Here is a 23,845-nt window from a genome sequence, read left to right on the forward strand (position 1 = left end):
GGAGAGAGAGAGAGAGGAGGGAGAGAGAGAGAGGAGAGAGAGAGAGAGGAGAGAGAGAGGAGAGAGAGAGGAGGGAGAGAGAGAGAGGAGAGAGAGAGAGAGAGGAGAGAGAGAGAGGAGAGAGAGAGGAGGGCGAGAGAGAGGAGGGAGAGAGAGAGAGGAGAGAGAGAGGAGGGAGAGAGGAGGGAGAGAGAGAGAGAGAGGAGAGAGAGAGAGGAGAGAGAGAGAGAGAGGAGGGAGAGAGAGAGAGAGAGAGAGAGAGGAGAGAGGAGGGAGAGAGAGAGAGGATCAATGGAGGATTTGCTCTGAGGGAGAGAAGGAGATGCTCCTCCCCCAAAAAACAAAAAAAGAAGAAGCTTCGGCAGCTGGAGGGGGAGGATGCTGTGTGTGTGTGTGTGTGTGTGTGTGTTTCTACTTGAAACTGAAACCAGTTAGTGTTCCAGTGAGTCTGCTGGTTTTAGACCAGTTACTGTTACTTGTCATCTTCCTGCCTGTGTCTCTGTGTCCTTTTGCTCTGAGGACTGTTGGAGGACGTCCTCCTGATTAGTCTACAGTGTTTGTGGACAGGAGGACGTTTGTCCTCAGCTGCTGTTTCTTGTGTCACCTCTTCATCTTCTTCATCGTCAAATCACGTGACGGACGACTTTTAATGGTCGTCATTCAACCCACTGGTCATGCTGGTGTGTTGAGGTTCCTGCCTTCACGTCCTCGTCTCCACGTCCTCCAGTTTTCTGATTGGACATGTTGACTTTCACTTGTCTCTCATTATTTTTGGGTTGTTTCCTGTGAGAGTCTCAGGTGTCTGTCAGCAAACAGGAAACAGGAAACAGGAAGCAGAAAACACATGAAAACACTCGACGATGAAACTAAAGTCTGGAGCTTCGTGTCCTGAATTGTCTCTGCAGACACGAGTGAAAGACAGAAGAAGAGGAAGCTGACAAACAATGTCCTTCACTCAGAGGACAAAGGTCCCCGTGTAACTTCCTGCAAAGACTGGAGTGAATGTGAGCGGCGTCCCCAGCGTGAAGACTGTCCTCTGCTCCGCTGAGCAGCATGTAAACTCCTGATTAACGAACTAATTAGAGTCGAGCAATGAGATCGTCTTCTTAACGACTTTCTCCATTAGAGACGTTAGTGCTGATAAACAGAGCAGAGACACCAGGACGTCTGCCGTCAAGCAGTGGACGCTGCTGCAAACTCAAGCCTGAAACCAGCAGAAACTTTCCTCTGCTGGAGGAAGAAACTTTCCTCTGCTGGAGGAAGAAACTTTCCTCTCCCGGAGGCAGAAACTTTCCTCTGCTGGCCCCTCTCTAACTGAACGCAGCTCGTCAGCGTCACTTTGTCCTTGGTGTGTTTACCTGGTATCAGTAACGTCGTCATGTGGCGTCCAGAGACAGACAGGTGTCATTCCAGGATTTTTCCCAGCATCCTCGGCTCAGCTCGCTCTGCAGTTATTAGTGGCTCTGCCTGCAGCTGTAATGAGCACAAAGCAAACATTTAGCAGAGCGTCTGCGAGCTTCAGCGGCTGAAAACAAACATCTTGTGAACGGCTGGAGGAGCACAGTGTCCAGCTGGAGTCTTCGGTCTGGAGACACACGGAGACATTTCAACATCTGAAGACGTCAAGCTTTAACCAGTACTGAAACACTCATCAACGAATCACGGCCTCATTGTTCATGTCCACTCTGAGCTCACAGCTGGAGCCTGATCACCTGCAGCACTGTTCACCTGGAGAGTGCCGCCATCTGCTGGAGGAGCAGAGAAGTGCAGCCTGATCACAGCTGATGATCCATGTCAGACAAACTGGATCCAAAGTCTGTTAAAGAGCAGAGAGTTTGAAAGATGTGCATCCTGTGAAGCAATCAACCAAACGATCAATCGATCGATCGATCGATGGAGGAAATGATCAGCAGATTGATCCAGAATGAAAAGAATCATTAGTTTAAAATGAGCTCCACCTCAACCAACTCCAACAGGAACGTCCTGCTGAGACATGAATGAGGAGACACCATGATCTAAAGACCAGAGACAAGAGGACAACAGACACAGAGACACAATGATCTAAAGACCAGAGACAAGAGGACAACAGACACAGAGACACAATGATCTAAAGACCAGAGACAAGAGGACAACAGACACAGAGACACAATGATCTAAAGACCAGAGACAAGAGGACAACAGACACAGAGACACAATGATCTAAAGAGACCAGAGACAAGAGGACAACAGACACAGAGACACAATGATCTAAAGACCAGAGACAAGAGGACAACAGACACAGAGACACAATGATCTAAAGAGACCAGAGACAAGAGGACAACAGACACAGAGACACAATGATCTAAAGAGACCAGAGACAAGAGGACAACAGACACAGAGACACAATGATCTAAAGAGACCAGAGACAAGAGGACAACAGACACAGAGACACAATGATCTAAAGACCAGAGACAAGAGGACAACAGACACAGAGACACAATGATCTAAAGAGACCAGAGACAAGAGGACAACAGACACAGAGACACAATGATCTAAAGACCAGAGACGAGAGGACAACAGACACAGAGACACAATGATCTAAAGAGACCAGAGACAAGAGGACAACAGACACAGGAGACACCATGATCTACAGAGACCAGAGACAAGAGGACAACAGACACAGAGACACACTGATCTAAAGAGACCAGAGACAAGAGGACAACAGACACAGAGACACAATGATCTAAAGACCAGAGACAAGAGGACAACAGACACAGAGACACAATGATCTAAAGACCAGAGACGAGAGGACAACAGACACAGAGACACAATGATCTAAAGAGACCAGAGACAAGAGGACAACAGACACGGAGACACAATGATCTAAAGAGACCAGAGACGAGAGGACAACAGACACAGAGACACAATGATCTACAGAGACCAGAGACAAGAGGACAACAGACACAGAGACACAATGATCTAAAGACCAGAGACAAGAGGACAACAGACACAGAGACACAATGATCTAAAGACCAGAGACAAGAGGACAACAGACACAGAGACACAATGATCTACAGACCAGAGACAAGAGGACAACAGACACAGAGACACAATGATCTAAAGAGACCAGAGACAAGAGGACAACAGACACAGAGACACAATGATCTAAAGACCAGAGACAAGAGGACAACAGACACAGAGACACAATGATCTAAAGAGACCAGAGACAAGAGGACAACAGACACAGAGACACAATGATCTAAAGACCAGAGACGAGAGGACAACAGACACAGAGACACAATGATCTAAAGAGACCAGAGACAAGAGGACAACAGACACAGGAGACACCATGATCTACAGAGACCAGAGACAAGAGGACAACAGACACAGAGACACACTGATCTAAAGAGACCAGAGACAAGAGGACAACAGACACAGAGACACAATGATCTAAAGACCAGAGACAAGAGGACAACAGACACAGAGACACAATGATCTAAAGACCAGAGACAAGAGGACAACAGACACAGAGACACAATGATCTAAAGAGACCAGAGACGAGAGGACAACAGACACAGAGACACAATGATCTACAGAGACCAGAGACAAGAGGACAACAGACACAGGAGACACTTTACTGCACGCAGTACTTCTACTTTAATACTTCAAGTACATTTTCCTGATTGTACTCTTACAGACACTCGTCTACATGTAGAAACAGGACATGTGTGACGCTGAAATGTTTCATCGGTTTCTAAAATCTGAGTTTGACAGATGAAATCAGCAGCTTTTAAAAAGAAAACATCAAATCACTGCTGACACGTCAGAGAAGATGAGTTCTTTCTTCTTCTTCTTCTTCTTCTTCTTCTTCTTCTCCTGCAGATCAGACTCTTTGTGTCTCTGCTGCCTCTTTGGTTTGTGTGAACTGAAGCCAAAGACAAGCTGAGAATCTGCTGATCTGCAGCATCTGATCAGACGATCGCAGACGTCTTCAGAGAGACTCTGGACTGTCCATCTACAGGACGTCATTCAGGACATCATTCAGGACAGATTCTGATTGGATTCATCTCAGCTGAAGAGTTAGTTCAGTTAGAAAAGACACAGCTTTTTATTTCGGTCGGTCGGTCAGCTGGACAGCCTGTCGTTCAGGTAGCTCGACGTCTTGGCGTCCTGCAGCAGCGATTTGGTGACGTCGTACAGGTTCTGCTGGTAGGCCAGCCTGTAGCGGCTGTACACGTCGTCGCAGTACGTCAGCAGGCGCTTCACGTTGGGAGCGACGGCGGCGGAGGTGCCGTCCAGCCTGAAACAGACACACAGGTGAGGTGAGGTCAAACTTTCAGGTGATTTTCTGACATATTTGTGGCGGAGACGAGCCGCTTTCCTCCATCTTACTTTTTGAAAATGTCCTCGAACAGGCTGGAGGTCAGCGGGCGGTGGCGTCTGAGCTCCTCCAGGTAAACAAAGTCTCCGTTCAGGATCACCTTCTGGAACAGGATCTCCGCCCAGTCTGGACTGTAGCTGTACGCCTCGGACACCACAAACACCTGGAGACACGGAGCAGGGAGTCAATGTGCCGCCTGTCTGCAGGTGGAGGTCTGAGGTCGTGGATCAGGCCTGCTGGTCCCTCACAGAACACTTTCTATTGGCTGTTTCAGAGTTTCATCCCTGAGGCTTCTGTTTCATCAAAGTGGAAGTGAGTTAGAAAAGAAAGACGACTCGTCTTCATGACAGTCACTGACCTTTAGCATGGTAGCAGGCATGCTAACACTAGCATGCTAACATGGTTATGGGTAAAACAGTTAGCATGTGAATGTGTATTATAACATTTAGCTTGTTAGCAGTTGGCAGACCAACCTAATATTTACCTTGTTAGCATGTTAACAGGCCAACTGCACACACGTTAACATGCTAAACATTTGTACGCCAACAAGCTAACTGTGTGTGGGTTAACACACATGCTAACTGCCATTGCTGCTATAATCTGTTTTAATTTGGCTCCTGTCAGAAGAGTCCACAGTGATGTCCAACAGTCCACTGTGATGTCTTACAATGGGTTTTGTCCAACAGTCCAGAAGCATTAAGCTGACTGGACAATAAGAGAAAGAACATCGAATCCTCTCAGTGACGAAACTTCACGACAGTTTCTGTTTCTGTCAGCTGACGCAGCGATCGACTCATCGAGTCTGTCCCCCTGCAGGAAAAGACAGCATGGAGACGCAAACACGTTACGTTCAGCTAACGCCTGTGGAGACGGCGCGGGAACTGGCAAAGACTTCCTGTGGAAGTAAAGTGGCGGACAGATGGACAGAAAATCAAATGCAGCGTTTTAGATAAAGAGAAGGACACAGAGGTCTTCTAGAGGACGAGCTCCTCAGCAGCATCTTCTGGAAAATGCGTCCATGAACACACCTGGAAGCATCGCGGCAGCGATGTGACGGCGTTCAGCAGCTCTGCAGGTCGCAGGTTGATGACGCGCAGGTCCGAACCCTGATTCAGGAAGTGGAGCTGAAGAGCGACGAGCTTAGCTGATCGCACGCAGCGAGACGCCTGACGGACACACGAGTCCTGCAGAGAGACAGGGAGAGAGACAGAGAGAGAGAGAGACAGAGAGAGAGACAGAGGGAGAGAGAGAGAGACAGAGGGAGAGAGAGAGAGAGAGAGAGAGAGAGAGAGACAGAGAGAGAGACAGAGGGAGAGACAGAGGGAGAGAGAGAGAGACAGAGGGAGAGAGACAGAGAGAGAGAGAGAGAGAGAGAGAGAGAGACAGAGGGAGAGAGAGAGAGAGAGAGAGAGAGAGAGAGAGAGAGAGAGACAGAGGGAGAGAGAGAGAGAGAGAGAGAGAGAGAGAGACAGAGGGAGAGAGAGAGGGAGAGAGAGAGAGACAGAGGGAGAGAGAGAGGGAGAGAGAGAGAGACAGAGGGAGAGAGAGAGAGAGAGAGAGAGAGAGAGAGAGAGAGACAGAGGGAGAGAGAGAGAGAGAGAGAGAGAGAGAGAGACAGAGGGAGAGAGAGAGAGAGAGAGAGAGAGAGACAGAGGGAGAGACAGAGGGAGAGACAGAGGGAGAGAGAGAGAGACAGAGAGAGAGACAGAGGGAGAGAGAGAGAGAGAGAGAGAGAGAGACAGAGAGAGAGACAGAGGGAGAGAGAGAGAGAGAGAGAGAGAGAGAGACAGAGAGAGAGACAGAGAGAGAGACAGAGGGAGAGAGAGAGAGACAGAGAGAGAGACAGAGGGAGAGAGAGAGAGACAGAGGGAGAGAGACAGAGAGAGAGAGAGAGAGAGAGAGAGAGAGAGAGAGACAGAGGGAGAGAGACAGAGAGAGAGAGAGAGAGAGAGAGAGACACACACAGAGAGGGACAGAGAGAGAGACACAGAGAGAGAGACACACAGAGAGGGACAGAGAGGGACAGAGAGAGACACAGAGAGAGACACGGAGAGAGACAGAGGGAGAGACAGAGAGAGAGAGAGAGAGAGAGACAGAGAGAGAGACACAGAGAGAGAGAGAGAGAGAGAGAGAGAGAGACAGAGAGGGACAGAGAGAGACACAGAGAGAGACACGGAGAGAGACAGAGGGAGAGACAGAGAGAGGGACAGAGAGAGAGACACAGAGAGGGACAGAGAGAGAGACAGAGAGAGGGACAGAGAGGGAGACACAGAGAGGGACAGAGAGAGATCTCATCTTATCTTATCTCGTCTCGTCTCGTCTGATCTTGTCTCGTCTCGTCTGATCTTGTCTCGTCTCGTCTCGTCTGATCTTGTCTCGTCTTGTCTCATCTTGTCTTGTCTCGTCTCGTCTTGTCTCGTCCCGTCTCATCTTATCTCGTCTCGTCTTGTCTCATCTTATCTTGTCTCGTCTTGTCTCATCTTGTCTCGTCTCGTCTCGTCTTATCTTGTCTTTTCTCATCTTGTCTTGTCTTGTCTCGTCTGATCTTGTCTTGTCTCATCTTGTCTCGTCTCGTCTCGTCTCGTCTTATCTTGTCTTTTCTCATCTTGTCTTGTCTTGTCTCGTCTGATCTTGTCTGATCTTGTCTCGTCTCGTCTCGTCTCGTCTCGTCTCGTCTCACCTTGGAGAAGCTCTCTGCGGCGTCCTTCAGCAGATTCAACACTTTGAGCAGCGAGCTCTTCAGATCAGGGCCGACAGCTGTTGGGACAAAAGCTCAGAGTCAAACAGGGCAACATGGCCGCCGCTCAAAGCAGAAGACGCTGTCGGCGCCGCGCCGGCTCACCCCACGCCTGAGACTCGATGATCTTCAGCTGCGTCCTGGCCGCCATCTCGTGGTTCTCCCCGATCTCCCTCCTCATGCTGAAACACAGCGCCACCATGTTGTGCTTCTCGCTGTCTGCAGGGAGGCAGCGCTTTATGTAATCCAGCAGAGCCGTCTTCAGACTGGAGCTCTGAGCCAGGGACAGGGACGGGGACGGGGCGGGGACGGGCAGGGACAGGGGCAGGGACGGGGGCAGGGACGGGGGCAGGGACAGGGACGGGGACGGGGGCGGGAATGGGGACAGGGACAGGGACAGGGATCAGGATCAGAATAAAGTCAGGATTAAAATCGTGATAAAGATCAAGTGTGTTTTTGTATGTGTGTGTGTGTGTGTGTGTGTCCACCTGTCCTCTGTCCGTCTCCACTTTCTTCCTCAGCAGCATCTCAAATCGATGGTTCTGATGCAGCAGGTCGAAGACGTACGTCATCTCATTATACCTGCCGATACCTGTGAGCAGACGCACCTGCAGACAGACAGACAGACGGAAGGAAAACCAGAATTAACTTTCTGTCCAACGACCAATCACCAGTGAGCCTGAGCGTCAGTGGGCGGGGCTTACCAGCAGGCTGTAGTGCTCTCCCGGGGCCAGGTAGGCGTGGCTGAGGTGACGGGCGGCCTGGAGCACTCTGACGATGCCCTCCATGTTACAGGTGAGACTGAAGCAGTCGTGAGCGACGATCAGCAACTCCACGACTGCAAGACAGCAGCAGAGACACCTTTCATTTCCTGTCCTCAGAGGACCGGAGACGCTTTGAGCTGACAGAGACGCGTCTGTGAGCTGACGGAGATGCCTGTGTCTCTGTCTCTGTGTCTCTGTGTGTCTCTGTGAGTCTCTGTGTGTCTCTGTCTCTGTGAGTTTCTGTGTGTCTCTGTGAGTCTCTGTGTGTCTCTGTCTCTGTGAGTCTCTGTGTGTCTCTGTCTCTGTGAGTCTCTGTGAGTCTCTGTGTGTCTCTGTCTCTGTATGTCTCTGTCTCTGTGAGTCTCTGTGTGTCTCTGTGTCTGTCTCTATGAGTCTCTGTGAGTCTCTGTGTGTCTCTGTCTCTGTATGTCTCTGTCTCTGTGTCTCTGTGTGTCTTACTGCAGCTCAGGTCTCTCAGTGAGACTCTGTTGATGTCTTCCAGCAGTTTGACTCCCACCAGGTTCGGGTCATCACACAGTTTGATCAGCTGGACCAGCGAGTCCCGTCCCTCCGCCGGCCTGAAGACCTGCTTCTCTGCTGGGTCACACACACACACACACACACACACACACACACACACACACTTCAAACCATCTGACAGCAGAGTGTGTGAGCTCTCTAGCTGAGCTTGAGGACTGTGACCGTGCAGACTGCGGCGTCCTGGTCTCACCGGGCGGCAGCTCTTGGGTGGAGGCCAGCAGCGCCTGGACCACAGCGGAGGAGACCAGCTCGGCCACAGAGTCCGCAGACAGACCCTGAGCCCTGATGAAGGCCTGAGCCTTCCTGAAGCGCTCCGGCTGCTCCGACAGCAGCAGCTTCTCCAGCACCGAGCGAGGGTCCTCCCTGCAGACCTGACCGAAGGAGCACTGCAGCTCCTACAGGGGACAGAGGGACAGGACGGACGAAGACGCGTTAGGGACGCAGGAACCTGCAGAACCTCACAGCCGTCTTTCAATCAGAGGAGGAACCTCTTGACGGGCCGCTACCTTGGACAGCTGGTACAGGCTGAGCACCTGCTTGCAGTAGTTGCTGCCGTGGCGACACTGGTCCACCAGTCTCTGGAGCTGGACAGCGACCTCGTCCTCAGGCAGGGGGAGCATCACGAAGGACAGCAGGCTGCTGACGGAGGGAGCTGGAGGAGAGACAGGAGGAGACGGAGCAGCACAGTGTGAACGCTGGTGTTTAAAGAACATTATGTATGAAGTGGAGGGCGGGGACGCTCACAGCTCTTGATGCTCGCCGCCGGCAGACCCTCCGACGCCTCCTCTCCTGCTTCGGGGTTCAGTTCTCCAGAGGCCAGACCTCGGCAGCGCAGCACCACCCACATGTCCGGGTGGTGCAGGCAGAAGTAACGGCAGACCCGGCTGGCTTCGTGAATGCTGCCTTCATCGAGTAACTGTCCAATCAGAGCAGCCAGAATGCTCCTCTCCTCTGGACTCAACACCGGGTCCACATTCAGCTCCTCCTGCTCCTCAGAGGGCCCGGGGAGTCCCTCCAGCCTGAGACGCTCCTCTGTGTTCAGGCCCGATATGCTGGAGAAGGAGAACTCCTTCATGAGCACTTCGTACGTGTTCATCTCGGGCGTGATGGCGGGCGGAGGCAGGTTGAAAACACTGTCCTTCTCCATGGAGGCGGTGAGGACACGCTGGCGGACGCGGCTGATCCACAGCTTCTTCTCCAGGCTCTCCAGCCGGTCCACAGGAGCCGGACTGAGCCGCGACAGCCAGTGAGCGGCGAGGCAGAGCAGCAGGCAGCGGTCCCGGACGGCCAGCAGCTCGGTCTGAGGCTCCGGCGTCCCGGACGAGTCCGCGGTCCCGCTTTCAGCCTGGGACAGGAAGAACCGCGAGGCTGATTCTGGATCAGTGCCGTCAGCCTTCAGCTGCTCGTGACACTTCCTCCAGAAACTCACTCGCGTCTCCAACCGTCCCCACTGCCGCTTGGACTTCTGGGAGTTCACTTCCTGGAGAAGCTACATGGAAGACGGACACACGGCAGAAAGCATGATGAAGTGAACGTACAGCGGATTCTTTCATCAGTACCGAACGAGACTGATCCAGATTCTTCTCAGAGACTCAGGCGGACCATCAGACTCTGATCTGTGAGGACACAGTCAGACGTGTTTGATGAGCATCAGGTCATAAACAGTCTAAACACTGAACCTTTTCTTTCTGATACATGATAAAATATCACCATGTTAGTTTTTCTGCTGCAGGACATGAACTCGACTGCAGGTCAATAAACCTCTCAAATGTCCACAAAAGACATCTTTAAGGTCTGTGCTGATGTCAGGACGAAGAAGTCAGACCTAAAGGATCATCCTCTGGGGAGCGGATCAGAAACCCTCCTCAGCTTTTCTGTCAGATTATTAACTGTGTGAAGGGTCGACCTTTGACCTGCAGGTGGCGCCAGAGGGACGTCCCTGCTGTGTCCACAGTGTGACGCTGCAGAGGAAACACAGACCTGGCTGAGCAGCAGGTGGTGGACGGACAGACCGGCCAGCTGGGCGACCTGTCGGGCCTGACTGTAGCGCCCCCTGGACTGCAGAGCGTCCACTGCAGCCTGAAACTCCTCCTGCTGGACAGAAGGAGAAGTGCACCGCAGCAGCCTGGGAGACAGGCTGACCTCTGACCCCTGCAGCAGCTGACTGAGCTGACTGAGCTTCCTGAAGTCTGGACCTACACACACAGACACAGACACAGACACACAGACACAGACACAGACACACAGACACAGACACACAGACACACACACACACACACACACACACACACACACACACACTTCAAACCATCTGACAGTAGGCAGTCTGTGAAGCCTCTGAACTGATCTGAGGTCAGACTGAGCGTCAGCTGATAGTAACTGATGATAATCTGACAGACTCTGAACTGATCTGAGGTCAGACTGAGCGTCAGCTGATAGTAACTGATGATAATCTGACAGACTCTGAACTGATCTGAGGTCAGTTTACGACATGACAAACTCACCGTTGGATTTGAGGAGTTTGTCGACGTCAGCCAGGAGCTGCAGTAGCCGGTGGAGGTCGTACTGAGAGGAGCAGCGCTGCAGCATAGTGAGGAGCAGCACGGAGGCCTGGCTCTCCACCCACTGCAGGGGGAGTCCACTGGAGGGCGCTGGGCCCCCGCTCCTCTGCTGCATCAGTGCACAGAGAGACAGGAGACACATGAACTCTGGCTTCAAGGCTAAAGGAGAGAGCCCTGACCCCTGCTCCTGCTCCTGCTCCCAGGCCCCAGTTTCTTCTCACTGCTCCTGCTTCTGTTCCTGCTCCCTCCCCCCTGCTCCTGTTCCCTGCTCCTATTCCAGCTGCCTGCTCCCCTCCCTGCCCCTGCTCCCTGCTCCCTGCTCCCCTCCCTGCTCCTTCACCTGTGAGACTCTCCGAGGAGTTAACGCTAATTTAAAGTGAATTTTGACCCAATGAGTCAAAGACAGAGCAGATTCCTGCAGGTGTCCTTACAGAGACGAGCGTCCTCTGGAAGTCCAGCAGCTTGTCTTTGGCCTCAGAGAAGTTCCTGTAGTCACAACACAACTCAAACATCCTCAGCACCAACACCAGAGGACAGTCCTGAGAGACAAACACAGGAGACGGACGTCTGTGTGACTGATTTGTCCTGAAAGTATCGTCTCAATATTGGACGTTCACACTTCTTCACATTGTTGGTTACAGCTTCTCTCCTGTCAATCAGGAGGTTACTGAGGGACAACTCTTCATGTCCTCGTCCACTAAAACACAAATAACTGCGTTCTAAAGACGCACAAAGAGCCAGTGTGAAGAGTTTAATGTAGAGACAGGCTGACGTTAACTTTGACCTTTGACATGCCGGGGGCCGAATAAACCTGACAAAGAGCAGCTGGAGGGACGTGCTGGACCTGTGAGGACTAGAATAAAGACTGTGTCCAGCTGCAGACAGGAAGGACAGACTGTGAGACACACGTCTGTCCCTCTCGTTTTTACCCGCTGGAAGAGCTCGAATCCTCGGAGGAGGGGCCTGACGTGGCCCCGCCCCAGCAGCGTCCTCCAGATGATTGACAGGTCATGCAGGCTCCACTCGTGGTGCTGGGGGGCTTCGACCAGGTGGGAGGCGGCTTCTCCGGCTGTGACATCATCGACGGAGGTCAACACCCACACGCACAGGCAGGGCAGCAGCTCCGCCTCCTGTTAATCAAGCAGGTTTGACCACATGAGGGACAGAGATCTAATCCCTAATCTGATTGATTCTAATCTGATCGATTCTAATCTGATCGATTCTTCACATCACATGACGGACACTTCACACCACCTCTGTTTCAAACACTCGGCTCATTTGAAGACAGACAGACAGACAGACAGAGACACAGAGAGACAGACAGACAGACAGAGACACAGAGAGACAGAGAGAGACACAGACAGAGACACAGACAGACAGAGACACAGAGACACAGACAGAGACACAGACAGACAGAGACACAGACAGAAACACAGACAGAGAGACAGAGACACAGAGACACAGAGACACAGACAGAGACACAGACAGACAGACAGACAGACAGAGAGACAGAGACACAGACAGACAGACAGACAGACAGACAGAGACACAGACAGACAGACAGAGAGACAGAGACAGACAGACAGAGACACAGACAGACAGAGACACAGACAGAGACACAGACAGAGACACAGAGACACAGACAGACAGAGACACAGACAGACAGACAGACAGAGACACAGACAGACAGACAGACAGACAGAGAGAGACACAGACAGAGACACAGACAGACAGACAGACAGACAGAGAGACAGAGACACAGACAGAGACACAGACAGACAGAGACACAGACAGAGACACAGACAGACAGAGACACAGACAGAGACACAGAGACACAGACAGACAGACAGACAGAGAGAGACACAGAGAGAGACACAGACAGACAGACAGACAGACAGAGAGACAGAGACACAGACAGACAGAGACACAGACAGAGACACAGAGACACAGACAGACAGAGACACAGACAGACAGACAGAGACACAGACAGAGACACAGACAGACAGACAGACAGAGACACAGACAGACAGACAGAGACACAGACAGAGACACAGACAGACACAGACAGACAGAGACACAGACAGAGACACAGACAGACAGACAGACAGACAGAGAGAGACACAGAGAGAGACACAGACAGACAGACAGACAGACAGGCAGACAGAGACACAGACAGAGACACAGACAGACAGAGACACAGACAGAGACACAGACAGACAGACAGAGACACAGAGAGAGACACAGAGACACAGACAGACAGAGACACAGACAGACAGACAGAGACACAGAGACACAGAGACACAGACAGAGACACAGACAGAGACACAGACAGACAGACAGTTTCACTGACGTCCAGGTGAACTGACTTCAAACTGAGGCTGCTTTTAACCAAACTGCCTCAAACTAAATGAGAAACTGAAAACCTGCAGACAGTAAGTATGAGGATGACGATGATGACGACGATGACGATGATGACAGGTGTCGTGGACGTACACGATGAACACAGGATGGACGCTCTGCTCTTTTTACGTTGGGCGGACGATTGTAATCAATATTTGTGATCATAGTATTGATCAGAGTGATCTGATACACCGTGCAGCTGTGAATGAGTCGCAGGGGCCGCTCGGCGTACTTCGTCTGTTTACCTGCTGACAGGCAGCCATGACAGCCAGCGTTGGGCAGCGCTGCACCAGCGCCTCCTGCAGCAGGTACCTGCAGGGCGCCGCCTCCTCCTGGCTCTGCAGGAGGACCTGGAACAGTTCTGTGGGGTGCTCCGGGCTCCCGGGGGCCTCCTCGGCCCTCAGAGACCCCGACCGCTCCGCAGAGCCCCGGCGCCTCCTCTGACTGCACACCTGCAGGTCCTGAAAGGCCAGGGTCAGGTGGGCCTGCAGGGCGGGACCAAACTGAGCAGCCAATGACCTCACCTGGAGGAAGAACCAAATATGGTGTGAGGAAGCAGTCTGACATCACAGATGAGCGAGATAACATGACGTGACGTCCTGCCGCACAGGAAACCACGTGTTCATCCAACATCAGCACACGTGCAACAGCTGTGCTGAGGAGGTGTGTGCTCACCTGCTGCGGCGGGAAGTTGTGCAGCTGGACAAACAACAGGAAGTGGATGAACTGTCCATCATCAGCACAGTGGGCGGGGTAAACAGAGCTGAGCTTCAGACTGTGGAGCTGACAGAACTGGACAGGTAACGCCCACTCCTGAGCCGCCTCATAGGACGACCTGAGAGACACACAGAGACACACAGACAGACAGACAGATTGACAAATTTATACAAGCTGCGAAACTTTGTTGGACATGAAGGTCTTTGATTGAGCCGACATGCTAACATGAAGCTAGCAGCAGAGAGTAGAAAGTAATGACGTGTGCAGCCTGCAGAGGAGTCAAACCTGCTGATGGCTCTCTGCTCCAGGCTGTCTGTCACTGCAGCTTCCAGATGGCCAATCAGCTGCTCTGCGGCTCCAGGCTCCGCCTCCGCCTCCGCCAGCTTTACACCTTTAGACACCAAAAAGAAACAAATCAGTCTGTTTACCCAGTGTGTGTAGCTGCTGTGCTGCAGCAGAGTGTGTGTTGTGCTGTGTTTACCCAGTGTGTGTAGCTGCTGTGCTGCAGCAGAGTGTGTGTTGTGCTGTGTTTACCCAGTGTGTGTAGCTGCTGTGCTGCGGCAGAGTGTGTGTTGTGCTGGTTCCAGTGCTGCAGGACGCTCGTCATGGCTCGGACGTCGACCCTCAGCTTCAGGCTGCAGACTCCCAGCAGCTCACAGAAGCAGACGCTCGCTGACACCACAGACGGCACACTGAAACACTTCAGGGTCAACCTGTACACCTGCTGCCAGGTGTGCTGCAGCCTGAAACACACACACGTTATGAGTGTGGTGCAGCAGAACAACGTTTCCCCTTCTCTCCTGTTCCATTCGTCCGTTCACTGGACCGACCGCATGGCCTCGCCTCAGCAGCTCGAGTTAAGTGTGTCATACTCACAGAAGCGTGACGTCGCTGCAGCCGCTCAGCTGCTGGACCAGGAAGGTGGCATATGCAAATGATGGTCGGCCATGACGGAGGTAATACAGGAAGTCCAGGTTCTCCACCAGAGCGAACCTGTTGACCAGATGTGGGCTGGAGAAATGAGGCAGCTCTGACGTTTCTGTGGAGGACAGCGTTCACTCAGGTTCTTTTCAGGAAACGGCTGAGCTTCACGTGCTCTGCTGCTGTTACTGAGCTAAACCAGGCTAACATGACAAACTAAGAGAACAAGTACACAATCGGCTCTGCACATCAGAAAAAAACAAGTCTGAACACATTCATTAAAGTCATGAAGACAGTGACTCCACAGTCATGCCAGCGGCGCAGAGAAGTTGGACTGAATGCTAACGTTAGCATGCTAACATCATCACAATGACAAAGCTAATATGCTGATGTTTAGCTTGTGTATGTTTACCATGTTCATCATTGTTGTTTAGCATGTTAGCATGCTAATATACGTTAGGTAGCACTAAAACAACGTACAGCTGGGGCTGATGGGAATGTCATTAGCTCTGTAGGTATTAGTGGACACATGAACATGTTGACCTGATGATGGCGCTGAGGACCAACCAGCTGACAGTCATCACAGTTAGGCTGCTAACATGGCTAAGACGTTCCTTGGAGGGTGCATCTGCTCAGTGAAGGCCGTTTCCTGGATCATTACAGGGGTCATGACCTCACACTGACCCGGTTTTCAGAGCTTACCGGTGGAGTTGAGGGTGTTTGCCGCCTGCCAGCTGAACAGCCTGGACGGGTCCAGAGGATGGAGCGACTGGAAAACACATCAACTCATTAATGTGTCTTCAAGTGAACAACAACATGCACAGAGTCTACTGCAACAGGCAGGACGGGGACAGCAGGTCCACAGGAGACGCTGGGACACTTTAACATCTTAACGAGGACCACGGCTGACAGGTGTGAATGTACCTGCAGGAGGTGGTAGACAGAGACGTCAGAGGACGAGCTGCTTCCTCGGGGCCCGGCAGGGAACAGGGCGGCCCTCAGTTTGGGGTGGGGGGCCAGTGCCATCTTCAGGAGCTGGGGGTCGACTGTCCTCTCCGACCTGCCCGACCTTTCACCCTGAACCACCACCTGCACACAGGAAGCACACGGAGGACGGTTCACGGGCGGACAAACGGTCTTTTATGTCTCATCCTGGAAGACATCCTGGCTGTGCTTTTCCGGTGAACCAGGTGGGTTCAGGTGACGTTTACCTGGTCGATTCCTCCGGGGGCAAACATGACGGCTGCCAGGACCAGCAGACTGTGTCCCTCTAACAGCAGGCTGCTGAGAGACGCCTGGCTGCCCGGCAACAGCACCTGAGCACTGGTTAAACTGGCCTGGAAGACCAGTCCTGGATCTGCAGCAACAGACAGAGAGCCAGCCACATGACGTTCACACGTACCAACATGGAGCGACACGAAGAGGAAATTCAAGTGTGGGAACAAAACTAAACGAGCTGAGCTGCATGAAATGAAGCTGAGCTGAATTAGAGCTGAAATAAAAACATGCTGAAGGGTCAAACCATCAATTAATCTGACAACTCATTCTGTAAAGTGTCCACCATCATTTCCTCTGAGGGACGTCTTTCAATGTTCTTCATGATTTTCACTTCAGAGGTGTGACGTCGGTGTTTCTGCGTCACTAAATGACCTAAACCATGTTTCAGGAAACGCTGATGTTCTAAGGACGCACTCGGTGCTGCAGTACCTGACAGATCTCTGGTGATCTCCTGGATCTTCACTAGCATCTCAAACCAGGGCTGGCTCTCAGACAGGCTCTGATTGGTCAGGAGGGGACAGTTTCTGGGCGTCAGCCTGTGGAGGACGGACACAGAGCTCATCAGCAGCACATGAACTTCACTGATGTTTCAGTGAAGCAGTGAAGGTCAAACTGAAATACAGGCAAAGAAAAGAATTCATGTCCTCACCTGAAGTGCTCCAGGTAGGTGTAGAGCAGGTACTGCAGGCTGTGGTCCAGGCAGAAAGCGACGAAGAGGCTGTGGAGGTCAAAGCCAAGCGGGGAGCGGTACTGAAGGACGGGTGGAGATGAAGCCATGACTCCTCCACCCTGAGCCAGACGCCACAACAGCTGCTCCAAGTCTGCCAGCTCCTCCGGGATGAAGAGACGTCTCCTGGAGGACAAACAGGAGGAATGTGAGCGTCAGAGAGCAGAAACCTCTGATCTTTACTGGGCTTCCTACCAACACAACCACTCAGATTACATCGGTGCATGTCCCGATTGGACAGTTTTTGACCATTTCAGGTCTTTAAGAGCAAAAGCCGGAGAGCAGAGGCTGAGTGAGAGCAAAACTCCACCAAACACAGTTCATCCCATCAGCCTGTGCTTCAAACCTCAGCTGCTCTGAACTAAAACACGCAGAGCCTGAGAGAGCACGTTGTTTTGGACAGTCGTACAGAGCAGAGGGGGTGGTGGACAGTGAAGGACGTGACGCTTCGCTGCAGAAGGTCAGTATAACGTTAGAGTCTCTAATCTGGGAAAGTACGTGCAGAACAATCAGGACCCAACATGCAAACATGTTAACTCTCATCCTGTTTCTCAGCTGTTTCAACTGTTTTTCAGCTTTTTTATCAGAAACCAAACAGGTGAACCTGGTGGCTGCACCTGGCCAGCTGGTCCAGGATGTCCTCCCTCATGTAGGTGCTGCACACTGTGTTGTTGTTGACCAGCTCTGGGGTCAACTCAGGCCACCGGGAGGCGCTGGAGGTCTCCTTGTTCCAGTCGATCCAGTCAACCACCCGGCGCCGATCGTGCAGGGCGGTCAGGTAACGCCACAGCACCGCCGGGTCGCAGGAACTCAACTCTATTAACCAAAGTCAGAGAGACAGAAAGACAGACAGTTAAAGGACACAAAATGAATTTAGACTTTGAGGAACCACTGAGGGACCAGAGCCACACTCAGTCTTATACCTGTGTGCTGGAGTCTGGACAGGAGGACGGCGGTCTGGCAGCTCTGGTCCCAGTTCCTCACCCAGTCCAGTCGGAGGTTCCTCCACAGCCCCCCGTCCTCCTCAGACCTCCTCTGTCTCACCAGCTCCTCCAAAACCTCCTCACCACCACCTGCCGCCTTGCAGCCCATCTGAACCACCCTGAGAGGGAGGAGGAGGGACAGGTGAGCCAAGTGTTAAAAGGTCAGTCTGACACAGCGTTTCTAAAGCTAACAGGTGTACTGACGAGGACAAACGAGCGCAGCATCGTCACCTGTGTGATGTGGCGTCAGCAGGGCGGCGGGATGCAGGCAGCCGTCCCAGCTTCTCCATCTCCCTCATGAACGCCACGCTCTGCATCTCCTCCTCTGGAAAATAACTCTGCCCTGACAGCTCCTCCACCTGATCAATGCAACCAATCAGAGGCCTCAAAGACGTGTAAAGATGAACACTGAGAAGATGTGATCACAGCAGACACGCAGGACTGCTCACAGATAGAAAGAAACGCTGGCAGGGAGGAACTCACCACGAACTCTCGCAGGTCGTTGTCGTCGGTGTAGAGGCAGATACTGTGGAGCTGCTTCTTCACACTGAAACCCTGAAAACACAAAATCGCTGCACTTGAAGTTTGAGCACATTGACTAAAAGCTTCGTCAGCACGCTAACGTGTGTGGAGGAACAGCTGAACATACGGTCTTCATCACGAGTGAGATGAAGATCAATAAGAATCTAATGTCTGAGAGAAAAACAGAGTCAAGGTTTGGTTCAGCAGTTTGACACGAGTGTTAGCGAGCTCTGGACTGAGCCAGGCTAGCAGTTTCCCTCTACTTCCAGTCTTTATGCTAAGCTTGGCTAACCACATCCTGAGTCCACACGAACACACGAACGTGACCATCTAACTGACAGGAAGACGGCCAAATGCGTCTTTCCTAAACGTTGGACGATTCACTTTAAGTGTTGAATTTTCATCACAATGTTTGGTGTGAAACTTTCTACACGTTAGCATTCCAACTTTAGCGTGTTAGCGTGACTCCTACAGTGACGTGTCCTGACCATGTTGGTGAGGAGCGTGTTAGCGGTCTGCAGGTCTCGCCGCTGCAGGCAGGCGAAGGCCTGACGTAGACCCTCCATCCTCAGAGCCGACAGACGCTGCTCCGGACGGCTCCGCCTCCGCAGGACGGCTTGAGCTCTGGGGATCTCATTGGTCAGGATGGACCGACGGACCACTTCCTGCAGCACACAAACACACACACACAGTTACGAAAGACGAGGGGACATTTCTCCCTGTCCCTGAGCAGAAAGACAGTATAAAGCATCACCTCTGTCAGCAGCTGCTCCCACTCGTCCCCCTGAGCGTCCTCCTGAGCGGGATCAGCAGGACTGGTGCTGGACGTGTCGCCCCCTGCAGGCCAGGGGAATCTCTTCATGTAGCTCCTCAGTTCAGTGACGTACCGGTCCAGAACGTCCACGCAGCTCCGCACGTCTGCGTCCTCGTCTGGAGACACAAGAGACCAGCTTTAAAACCCAACATCTACATCTGAGGACGGACGTGCCTGTTGTCTTCTGTCGGGTAGAGGTGTGTGTTGTCTCACAGTCTGTTGGACAGACTGGACAGACAGAGTGTGTGTTGTCTCACGGTGTGTGTTGGACAGCACTGAGCGTGTCTGTGTGCTGATGAAGGTCATGGTGACGTTGAGCAGCTGTTCAGAAAACTGTCGACTCTGAGCTTCACTGTTTGATTCTCTGACAGCCGAACACAGAAGGTCCAACGCAGGACACAACTCCTGGACACCTGCGCGTGCACACACGCAAGCACACGCACACACGCACACACACACAAACACACACACACACACAGAGTCAGAACTTGCAGAACAGTCAAACATTTTAAGTGACGTCTCTGAGCTGTTTGTGGGTTTGAACGCTGTTCATGACGTGAGTTTGTGACGTGATTTCGTGGCGTGTGTGTGCGCGTACTGTCCGTCAGTCTGGAGCCTTCCGGCTGGTCGGCAGCAGCGTTCAGGACATTCTCTTTGCTCTTCAGGTAGAAGTCCACCGTGTCCAGCTGACGGTTCTTCAGTCCAGCCTGGAAAACAAACCCTGACTTCAGCACACCCGTCGAATGAGAAGTCCTCTGTGGCAGAGGACACCTGTGAACTGTCGAGACAGGTGAGCGTGGTCTCCTACCTGCAGGGCATGAATGGGGATGGAGCAGCGCCCCCAGTTGTTCAGGTGACAGACTGCGTCTACGGTCGCTGCACTGCCAAACAACATCAACCTGCTGAGCAAGTCCTGCTGGGACACTGAGAACAAGACCTGGAACACACCGGCCTCTGCAGACAGACGGACAGAGAGAGAGAGACAGAGAGACAGAGACAGTTGTTAATATAATGATTCTCATTATAATTGGACTCCCTGCAGGACACAGTACGCCTGTTTTTCAGTGGAGGAACACAGAAGAAGAAGAAGAAGAAGAAGAAGAAGAAGAAGAAGCAAACAAAGTGTCTGGATCCTCAGAGATCTCCTGAAGCTGGAGATCAGCTGTGAATCTGAACCTGAACCTGAACCTGAACCTGAACCTGAACCTGAACCCGGACCTGGACCTGAGCCTGAACCGGACCAAACCCTGCGAGGCCAACGATCAACAGACCGCCGTTGCGTCTGTGCTGTCTGTGCTTCACTTACTCTTCAGCAGCAGTCTGTGCTGTCTCTCTCCACAGCGCTGGACCGGAGCCGCCTCGCCCTCGGACCGGTGGTAGCTCACGCTCCCAGACTCAAAATCCCATAAGGCCATGGTGGTCTGTCTGTTGCCAGGGGAGACAAAGGTCAGCTGGGCGGAGAACTCGGACACAGCGAGCAGGGACGGAGAGGACGACTCGGGGACAGACAGAGCAACGGTCGCCCCGCCGTGAGGCACTCTGCTGTGACCCGATGATGGAGCCTGGTGGGTCTGCAGGTGGAGGAGTGAGGAGGACCAGGAGGAGGAGGAGGAGGAGGAGGAGGGAGCTGCAGCCTGCTGAGCTCTACTGTACATCGAGGCCAGACGAGCTTCCCAGGAGCTGCAAGGAGTGAAAGGTCAGAGGTGACGATTCAGGACTGACAGTCATGTGACCATCAACCGTTCGAAACAATCATTTCATCACTGATGGATCAATAATATCGTCGATCAAGAAGGAGAACGAGTTCCATCTTTAAAAAGCTCGTGCAGTCTAAACCTAAAAGATCATCGATGAACCGACCAATCGTCCAGGAGGACTATGAAGTAATCGATAATGTTGATCTGGACTGAAGGGGGACCTCAGCGCAGACCCGGTCCTGCCGCTTACCGGTCGGCGCTGAAGGTGGAGCCCAGCGAGGACAGACTGGAGCCGGAGCTCCACAGGCCATCCTGGTCCCTCAGGTGCTGTGGCCGGAGGGGGGGCCGAGGGGGGGGGGCGGCACACAGCAGGTGGTCCGGATACGTCCTGAGAGACGGAAATATCAATGTAAAGTTTGACTGTTGTCTCTGAGCAGAGGACGGACAGCGTGTCTCTGGTCTGGTCCTGCACAGCACCAGAGACACACACCACCGCTATCAGGGTCAAAACCGTTGACAGAGGACGTCCTGCCTGCGTCCTCACTCTGACACGAGACAAAACAGAAACACTGCACCTGAAGTAGTGGTCCAGGTCGACGGCGACGGCGGCGCCAGACTGAGCGACCGCTACGGCTGTGCTGAGATCAGCTGACACCTGGAGGAGGCAGAAGGGGGAAGAGGAGGAGAAGGAGGAAGACGAGACGAGGTCATCGCCCGGCAGACCTGAGCTCAGGTACGCAGGGAGGCGAACGCTGGCCAGCGGGCTGCCGTCAGAGACCTGATACACAGCTGGAGGAGCAGTTAAAGGAGACGCTGCAAAGACAGCCAGAACCAGGTTCAGCTAAACCTCAACTCACAGTCCTCCTCACTGCTCCTCCTCAGCAGACGCAGGAGGAGCAGTGAGGAGGACTGAAAGCTCAGGAAAAGGAACTTTGTAAGGCCGAGAGATTCCATTCATCAGGTTTACTTTTAGCTTTGTTGGGATCAGATCAGCTTCAGTTTATGAAGCTAATCTAAAGATAATCTGAAGCTAATCTGAAGGAACAGTTTGAAATGAGTGAGCACAGCAGCGTTTGTTTCGGTTTGACCGTCAGAATCTTTTCAGCTGAGGATACTGACGAGTCCAGCAGAGCTGAGGACGAACAGCGTCTCTCTGCAGACGCAGTGGTGGACGGCGGTTTGTCCGTCCCTGTCAGTCAGCTGGATGTTGAAGCAAGACAACGTCTGCAGCTCCTCCTCCGTCTGCTGCCACTGCAGCTGCAGCAGCCAATCACAGTTCAGCAGCAGGCAGCAGCGTCCAGCAGCGAACGACAACACGCGAACCGCCTGCAGCTCACACACACCTGAAGACAAGAAGACATTAATGAGACAGATGGACATGAGTGTCAACAATCAGTCAGCGTCAGACATGTGCGGCTGCAGATGAAGATGACAACGATGATGACGGTGGTGGTGGTCACGTCACTCACTGTGGTCCTGCTCTCTGATGGTCTGGAGGACGCGATCTGCAGGACATTCACAGACAGAGTGCAGAGACATGGAGGCTGGACGCTCTGCCTCCACCTCCAGCAGCTTCAGGTCACTCTGAGCTCCAACAGCCAGCAGTCTGAAGCTGCCCGTCCCTCGGCTGTGGACGGTCACGTCCTCCCAGGAGAAGCTGGAAATAGGACGACATGTTGACTGCTGAGGCACAGCGGGACGTCTGAAATATCACTGGATGAACATTTCCTTTGTCAAAGCAAGAAAAAAACCCTCTGATGTCCACAGAAATGTTCTTGATGGACATTTTGTCCATATTCTCTAAACTACACGATTATTGGAGATGAGTGGACAATGAAAGTGGTCTTTGGTTGGACGTGTGTGTCCTTCATTGACTGTCCTCATTAGTTTAGTTCATTCTGTAAAATGAAGACTTTATTTTTAGGAAACGCTTTGAAACACTCCATATTTTTTTATTCTGTTCTAACTTTATTTAAAGGGTCGCACAGACCAAAATCGATAAAGTGATCGATCATCTGGTGTCAGATGTGGTGAGTGACAGTCAAAAGGAGGATGAGGTAAACCTGCAGTAATCACGAGGAAAGTGACTCATAATAAATAAATGCATACGTTCACAAACGTATTTCTTTATGCTTCTGTGATGTCCGTTAATTTAGACTTCTTTGGGTTGACACACGGGACTCTTCAAACAGGAAGTGAACTCAGACTGTGGACTCACTCTGTGAACCAGCCGTCCGCTGCGGCCGGAGGAGCCTCTCTGTCCGCCGGGTCCCACACCACCAGCCGCCCCCGGACCTCCAGACATCCGAGCAGAGAACCTCCAGGAGCCAGTTCAGCCTTCTGGATGTCCGCTACCTCTCCACCGTGCTGGTTCTCCGGGATCACCAGCACCTCCGTGGAGGTCTCGTCCGGCCGCTGAGCCGCGTCCAACATGTTCACACGTGACACGGAAGATTTCTTACTGAGTTCAAGAGTTCGTTAACGAGACATTTTTCATAAAAACGGTTAATTTAACGCCTCCAAACAACAAACCAAAACCTGCAGCTTGTTCCGGGTAGTCACATGCTCCGTCTTCACCTGTCAGCTGACCAAGTCTGACCAATCGAGAAATGGCATAAATAAAAGTCGACTTAATCGAAAGACGAACGTTGGTGAGAAATCGTTCTTTTTTGATTTTCTGCATCTATGAAAGTAAATCCGGCAACACAAGCATATTTCCTCTGTTTTCTAATAATGTAACCAGTAAATTAAGAAAATTAAATCTTATAATAACGAAGCTGTAGTATTTTTTCCTCATTATTGTATTGGTTTTATTTGTTTCGTT

The 23,845-nt window shown here is 52.2% G+C and overlaps 1 protein-coding gene across 2 annotated transcripts; it reads right to left on the minus strand.

The window, feature by feature from the left end:
* Window positions 1–3,612: 3,612 nt before the first annotated feature.
* Window positions 3,613–23,652, minus strand: spg11 (SPG11 vesicle trafficking associated, spatacsin). Of its 2 annotated transcripts, none has more exons than XM_076732491.1 (40): window positions 23,240–23,652; window positions 22,491–22,678; window positions 22,137–22,364; window positions 21,597–21,810; window positions 21,272–21,409; window positions 20,631–21,004; window positions 20,133–20,278; window positions 19,923–20,031; window positions 19,582–19,737; window positions 19,265–19,440; window positions 18,999–19,175; window positions 18,472–18,543; window positions 18,220–18,347; window positions 17,929–18,107; window positions 17,623–17,821; window positions 16,928–17,131; window positions 16,708–16,814; window positions 16,212–16,357; window positions 15,925–16,089; window positions 15,703–15,769; window positions 14,956–15,118; window positions 14,614–14,822; window positions 14,365–14,470; window positions 14,038–14,197; window positions 13,608–13,886; window positions 11,892–12,092; window positions 11,394–11,501; window positions 10,906–11,071; window positions 10,382–10,596; window positions 9,146–9,890; window positions 8,908–9,053; window positions 8,592–8,796; window positions 8,321–8,455; window positions 7,802–7,935; window positions 7,586–7,705; window positions 7,203–7,371; window positions 7,041–7,117; window positions 5,389–5,544; window positions 4,372–4,523; window positions 3,613–4,279 (listed from the first exon to the last, which is right to left on the minus strand). In XM_076732491.1, the coding sequence occupies exons 1-40, from the start codon at window positions 23,452–23,454 to the stop codon at window positions 4,105–4,107; spliced, it is 7,209 nt and encodes a 2,402-aa protein (XP_076588606.1). In that variant the 5' UTR covers window positions 23,455–23,652; the 3' UTR covers window positions 3,613–4,104. The 2 variants fall into 2 exon arrangements, with proteins under 2 accessions (XP_076588606.1, XP_076588605.1); XM_076732490.1 differs by having other exon boundaries at window positions 8,321–8,458.
* Window positions 23,653–23,845: the final 193 nt, after the last annotated feature.

This window comes from Chaetodon auriga, chromosome 6, assembly GCF_051107435.1.
Source record: "Chaetodon auriga isolate fChaAug3 chromosome 6, fChaAug3.hap1, whole genome shotgun sequence".
In the NCBI taxonomy this organism is placed as follows: domain Eukaryota; kingdom Metazoa; phylum Chordata; class Actinopteri; order Chaetodontiformes; family Chaetodontidae; genus Chaetodon; species Chaetodon auriga.

Excerpts from the sequence above, each read along its gene's own strand:
- spg11 (XM_076732490.1), bottom strand. The coding sequence starts at position 23,454 with ATGTTGGACGCGGCTCAGCGGCCGGACGAGACCTCCACGGAGGTGCTG. Across the intron at positions 22,365-22,490 it reads CATCAGAGAGCAGGACCACA|GTGTGTGTGAGCTGCAGGCG; the intron begins GTGAGTGACGTG and ends TCTTGTCTTCAG. Across the intron at positions 9,054-9,145 it reads GGCGGCGAGCATCAAGAGCT|CTCCCTCCGTCAGCAGCCTG; the intron begins GTGAGCGTCCCC and ends TCTCTCCTCCAG.